The 6,480-nt window shown below is 40.8% G+C and overlaps 2 protein-coding genes across 3 annotated transcripts; one reads left to right on the top strand and one right to left on the bottom strand.

Annotated features, from left to right (window-relative positions):
• The first annotated feature begins 3,254 nt into the window (after nucleotides 1–3,254).
• On the top strand, nucleotides 3,255–4,865 carry LOC104415386 (GRF1-interacting factor 1). Of its 2 annotated transcripts, none has more exons than XM_010026676.3 (4): nucleotides 3,255–3,408; nucleotides 3,842–3,918; nucleotides 4,021–4,102; nucleotides 4,231–4,865. In XM_010026676.3, the coding sequence occupies exons 1-4, from the start codon at nucleotides 3,361–3,363 to the stop codon at nucleotides 4,633–4,635; spliced, it is 612 nt and encodes a 203-aa protein (XP_010024978.2). In that variant the 5' UTR covers nucleotides 3,255–3,360; the 3' UTR covers nucleotides 4,636–4,865. The 2 variants fall into 2 exon arrangements, with proteins under 2 accessions (XP_010024978.2, XP_018716400.2); XM_018860855.2 differs by lacking the exon at nucleotides 3,255–3,408 and adding an exon at nucleotides 3,414–3,485.
• A 790-nt stretch (nucleotides 4,866–5,655) lies between these two features.
• On the bottom strand, nucleotides 5,656–6,018 carry LOC104417606 (sigma factor binding protein 1, chloroplastic). The gene has a single exon (XM_010028854.2). It carries the CDS (start codon nucleotides 6,016–6,018, stop codon nucleotides 5,656–5,658), a length of 363 nt encoding a protein of 120 aa, XP_010027156.1.
• Nucleotides 6,019–6,480: the final 462 nt, after the last annotated feature.

The raw sequence follows: 6,480 nt of genomic DNA, 5'->3' as shown, positions 1-6,480 counted from the left end.
GGATTATGATTACTCTTTGGTTTCTTTCCTCTGATTTTCATTTTAGTTTTTCCTTTCCTGATAAGTACCATTGAAGTTCTGTTCCTGAGGTCAAGCATTCCTGTAGGGATGGCCATGTGGCAGATACTGTTGAACTGATAAAATAATGTTTCACATGAGTGATCGATCATCTAGTTTCATGTCAAGAAAGGATAGCATTATTGTGGTGAAGCGAGTTCCCCTTGCAAAACTTGCAGGAGCCTTATAAAAGTATTCGGCAATGATTTTGATTAAAGCTACTCAAATTTGTTTTCTGAAAATATCATAATTATGGGCTTTACAGCATTGCCAATTTATTGCAATATACAAGTGCTCGCTTAGCTTTTCAATTCACTGCTTCATGTTTTATGCATCGGATTTTGGCAATAACTATTTAAAGCCAATAAATGCAAGTCAAAACATGCGGTATATGCTGCTAAGCTAGTTCGTTGATTTGGGTTTCCTTGTGATGTATTAGATTTGTCAGACAGTTCAAGTAATTTACTTCTTTTAGATAGATTATGTGACCATAAGAAATTTTTTGAGGTGATGATAAGAGAGATCTGTTATCTAATGTGAACAGTAGATTTCTGCGTACTCTAAAGATGATTGTACTAAAAGAGTCTGATTTCGGATTTACTTTCTCATATCACCATCTCTTTTTCTTATTCCTTTTTCTGCACGGAAGTCTCTCTCGGGGACATCGAGTCAAACCTTCTAAGGCCAGTCAAATGGTAAAATGCAGGGACAGCCAAATAGAGAGAACATCAAAAGCCCACACACGAGTAGGCCAGTGCCTATATTATCCTTATTCGGCAGGGAAAAAGTAAGGTGAAACCGACACTTCGGAGAAGTACGCACGAGTCACGACCCAGCTACCAATGGTGGTGTCCATAAAGGCTGTCGCTATCGCTTTGACTGCAGAATTAGTCCTTCTGGTGCACGCACCATTCGCTTTCGGACCTCTGCACCAGCATGACTCCTTTTGTACGCTGGAGAGCTGGAGAGCTCAGACAGGGACCGATCCTTTTGTCGGTTGTGATATTTCGGTCAATTACCGCAGCTGATCAAGATGCATAATGCGGCAACTGCGGTTACAGATTCGGTTTTGAGAGCGTCGGACGTGGGTAGATCCTCGGATTAGTTGGATCCATTGCAATGACCGCGCTTGCAGCGTCGCCCCCAACATGCCTGGAGCAGCACTTTCTGACATAGTTCATCTAGTGATGAGTAAATAGTAGACATAATTCCAGTATAGAAATCGGAAATCTGAGAATCCCGGATTCTCAGCTATGTACGGTAGTTTCAAATTTTGTTCTAATAGGTAGAAACATGAAATTTAGAAAGAGTTTTATGTCTTTCTAGTATCCTATAGTTTAAATAATAAATGTGTAATTTGAAATCTCTAGTAAATTAAGACTTTTATTTTATTAATATAATTTTTTATATGTAAATATAAGTCGTGATCGATGAATTGTAGCAAATGGTCATCATTAAAAATAATGATTAATTGTGATCATTCAATTAAGAGTACAAGTGAAACATGGATAAACTTTGAAACTAACTATAAACTTTGAAACTAATTATGAAATTTATGACATAATAGATTCTAAGTTTAAAAAATTAGGAAACATGTTTTAACAAGTGTTTTATGTGGAACGTAAATCCTCCCTCCCCCCCGCCCGCGGTAACAAGGGCAAAAAGAGTAGAGTTTCAGGTTTTATGTGGAATCTAAATCCCCTCGGGGGTAACAAGGGCAAAAAGAGTAGAGTTTCATCAAGATTAAGATTGGAGGCACGATAAGTTGCCGGGTATTTATCATTTTGTTTATAGATGGATAACATGCTTTAGACTGCCCTGCTGTTGTTGAAGAATAGTTGCTAGTTCATTCGGAAACTTGCTCCTCGAGAAACCAATAAGCAAGTAGAGTGAGGGTTGCATTCAGTATATCCAGGATTATTAAGCCAGAGAGAACCTATGGAAGCATGTGGCACCAAGCCTGTCATGCCTTAGGGTATCATCCGAGTCCAACTTAGAAAGACGTTATGTGGTTCTAATTTTCACTTATAACTTCGTTTCTAGAATTTGAAATACCAAAAGATTATGTTCTGAGGGAAATTTGTATACGTCGTGCAGACTAATGTTCATATATTATGAGAAATTCCAAGTGTTCCGCGTAAAAAGTCATAATCTCATTCCAACGATTGACTCTTGCGTAAGGTTCAACAGACTAAGGTTTCCAAAGGGATTCAGATGGAGGGAGAAAACCCTAGACCAAAGGAGAAGAAAAATCGAAGAAGAATAAAAATAAAAATATATATAAAGGAAAAGAAAATTCCAACCAAAATTATTGAAGCAGGGGAGACAGAAAGAGAAGACCAAAACAGTGAAAAGACATATCAAGTGCAGAAAACTCTCTATGCAGATGTGGACAAAACAGAGCAGCATCTTTCCAATTCAGAGGTGAGGACAAATCAAAGCATTTAAGAGAGAGAGAGATAGAGAACCCCAGCCACACGTTATGTTAGAAAAGACAGAAGCCATTTTACTATTCCCCACCCTCTTCAGACATCCCGTTCCATTGTAAAAAACATTCTTTTGAGAAAAAGAAAAATTGGGGACCCTCGAAAGGGCTTCCCTAAGGAAGATAAAAGACAACCCAGGAAGTTTGTCAGATTGTCTGATGAAAGAGACTGGACCTAAGCGAAAGTGAAAAACCATGGGGGGATCCAGGGGAAGGCTCCATGAACTGATATTGGAAACTGGGTTGCCAAAGGACAAGCAAGCATGGCCTTTGTTTTGTTTGTTCAAATGTTTCGCTCCCCTTTGCTTATCTATCTAGATCTTAAATGACAATTTATTGATCAGGGGATCACTGGACTATTACATCAGTGACGACATATTAGACTAGTTCATTTGATTGTTGAATGTCGCAGCCGAACAGTCACGAAAAACATCTAACGATGTAACTCTTGCATCGAGCCTTCAACTCGGTCTAATATATTCCGATGAAATGAACCCATCAAATTGTAATTGTGGTCGATATGATCTTTAACTATTTAAGCACACTTAGACCTCTAAGTTTAGTCGTTACAGTGCAGGAAGCAAGTGCCAGGTCAAGTGACAGGTGTGTTGATGAGATGACATTGATTAAGACAGGACACCCAATTGAATGTGCATCGGTTTACTCTTCACGAGAGAGAGAGAGGCCAAAGATATCTCTGTCGTCTGCTCTTTTGGTTTCTTGATTCTCAGAGAGAGAGAGAGAGAGAAACTGTGTGCTGGTGAGTTTTAAGAGAAATACATCAGTAGCACCTGATGCTGAACTAGAAGCAGCTCATAATGGCAGCTTATTACCCCAACAACGTCACCACTGATCACATTCAACAGGTTCCCTTCTCACCGTCTCTATCTCTTTGGTTTCCTCTGCCATTCTTTAAGCTTGTCTTCACTGAACTGTTGGATTGGTGCGTTTTTAGTCTCGTCTTTCTTTCTTGTTTCTATGGAAGCATATTTTCCAATGGTGGCATTTCCTATGCGTGAAGCATAATTAAGATAGAAGTTGTGGAGCAAACTTACAACAGAGTAAAATAAAGCTCGAAAATCTTGTTCTTTTCTCCTTCTTTTCTGCTAGTGCTAATGGTTGGTTATTGACTTGAAGGTCTTCAGGACCATCTCCAAATCCTTCTTATCCCAATTTAGCACATCAGATAGAGAAATTTTTCCCTGAAAAACGAAATTTTTTTGTTTTTTGCAGTAGTTGGTTTGTGCTATTGTGTCTTGTGGTACTTATGATCCTGTTGCTTCGCTTGAATGCATGCAGTACCTAGATGAGAATAAGTCCCTGATTTTGAAGATCGTCGAGAGCCAGAATTCGGGTAAAATGAGTGAATGTGCAGAGTAAGCAATGCCTTCATTTGCAGTTTACTAAGGTCCAGGTTGAATTGATTTGCAAGTCTTAGCTTATAATTTCATTGATATCGCTTTTGTATTGTTCTGCAGAAACCAGGCCAGGCTGCAGAGAAATCTCATGTACCTAGCAGCCATAGCTGATTCTCATCCACCTCCAAACATTCATCCACAGGTAAACTAAATTTATTCCAACCCGAGACAAATATTAACACTTCATTAGTTCTAATGAAGTCATCACGTTTTAGCACCTTGAGACACCTTGACCTTAATCTGGAGAACCCTGACTTTGTAATCTTGCAGTTTTCTTCGAGTGGTGTTATGCAGCCAGGAGCGCAGTACGCTCACCACCAGCAAATCACGCCGCAGGCACTTGCGACGATGCGATCCTCCATGCTCTACCCTCAGCAGCCTTTCTCTGCACTGCAGCAGCAGCAGCAGCTCGGTGCGAGCTCTGGTGGAGGCACAGGATTCAACATCCTCCACAGCGAGGCGAGCCATTCAGGCATCGGCCGCTCAGTGTTCGGTGTCGGAGGTGGAGGATTCCCCGAGTTCGCCCACGCCTCGACAGGCATGTCGAGCGGGAGCAAGAACGACGTGGGCAGTGCGACTTCTTCTGAGGGCCGAGGAGCAAGCTCACTGAGCGGCCCGGGTGGCGATAATGGAGAAACCCTTTACTTGAAAGCCGCAGATCATGAAGGGAATTGAAGGGTGAGGATGGCAAACGCTCGAGCCCCCTCGAGGCCCGCTAGTTACTTGCTTGTTAGGCTTATGCGCAAGAAAGACTAATCGATTAGCTTTATGTTGTTCTTGTTTTCCTGGGTAGATGATGCACTGATGCTGTAAATTCTCTAGGTTGAATTGAATCGCTATGCGTTTCTGCTCTTGGTTGGCCTGTTTCGTTTCTTTCCGTTGCTGAATGTGACATTTTGAATCTGCTCTTCTTAATGATCCTGACCTTTGAGCCCGAATCGAAGTTTTGATCATGTGAACATAACTTAGCCCCGGAAAAGATTGACTCGGGCAAGTCTAGCGTAAGGAAGAGAATCTCATCGGCCTGATAATTTTTTGCTGCAATTGGGATGATTATGATATAAACAGAACTGAGCTATTTTCCATAACAGGACCAGAACGGAAGCCGGAAAATGGGTAGATGCGATGGGTCTATTTGTTCGACTTGTTGAACCATGAGCATCTGGGAGCTGCTTAGCCTTAATCAACGAATTGCAATTAAGTCCATTAGTTACTTCCGATACGTTAGAATCATATTGTTGCTTAATGACTAGAGTGGTCAGATTTGCGATGTTCAAACAGAGGTAATCAGTCTCCAAGAGAAACTCAAACCATATCAGTTCACCCAAAACAAAATTTAAACACAAGAACACAAAAGTGACAGGTTCAAAAGCCAAAATAACATCATGTGAACTCCATCTAATTAGTAAACCTGAAGCTTTGCCAGTCTTGCCCGTAATTCTTTGACAATTCTATGACTCTTGCATCGTGTTTGTACGCTTTGATTTTTCTTCATTTCACCAGGAGTATTAGAAAGCACTGTAAATTTGTGATGTTACTCAATAGGACACTTGCAGTTGCCATGCTCAATTTGGCAGTAATCTCATTGAAATGCTGAATGCTGAAACGACTTGACTCTTAATTATACAGCAACAATTATCTTATCCACAATAACTTATCATAAAAATTGAAATGGAAGCTAGTTTCTTTATCTGATCATACAAACAGACATTGAGAATAATACCCCAACAGGCCTTCTGAGCACTCTTTCCAGGAGAGACCTTCATCCAAGAGCCCATTGAAGGGCACAGAGTATGAAACATAATCTTGCTCCCCATTCTTCTGTGATTGCAGATTGCTTTGGCCTAAACTCCGGCTCCCATCCTTGCTGTACTCAGAGAACCCCCCGGCGTCAGAGTCTTTGCCAGTCAGTTCCTGGACAATCGCACGGAACTCGGAAGCATTGCTGGCCTTCACCATGACGGGGCTCGAAATGTACCTGATCTTCAATGGTTTCTTCCTAGCCATAATGGTGGGTTTTTGGCTTTTAGCAATCTGGTGAAAATTGAGCTTGCCCATGGATGATGTAAGTGGGGAGAAGGTGCAGAGCAATATCTCTCTAATTTCATGGAAGCTTCAATTTATAGATGCTGTAGCCTATGACGAATCGAGCCATGAGAATAGAAGATGTTGCCAAACAGTGAAATCAAGTGGAGCTTCCAAGAAACCGGGGATCCAAGACGAGACAAAATTGGAAAAAGCAAAGAAGATGACTAGAGAGATTAAAATTGCATGACCATGCAAATATAGCGACCGGAATTCCAAAATGTCTGCCCTCGTTCCAGCTTCCTCCAAAGGCTTCTTGTCTTTATCAAGGACCTTTTTTCTTTCTTTTCATTTGACTACTAACAGTAGTGCTCAACGAAAAATTTACATATGCATAACATTATATTATGCATTTCATATATTGTATAGAGAACCAAGCAACGGTGGCCCGTCGCTAACATGAAAAGTACATAAATATATAGAATTGGGGATAGG

The sequence above is a fragment of the Eucalyptus grandis genome, chromosome 8 (genome assembly GCF_016545825.1).
Source record: "Eucalyptus grandis isolate ANBG69807.140 chromosome 8, ASM1654582v1, whole genome shotgun sequence".
NCBI classification, from domain to species: domain Eukaryota; kingdom Viridiplantae; phylum Streptophyta; class Magnoliopsida; order Myrtales; family Myrtaceae; genus Eucalyptus; species Eucalyptus grandis.
The sequence above is the reverse complement of the archived record's forward strand: the minus strand, read 5'-3'. Positions and strand labels throughout refer to the sequence as shown.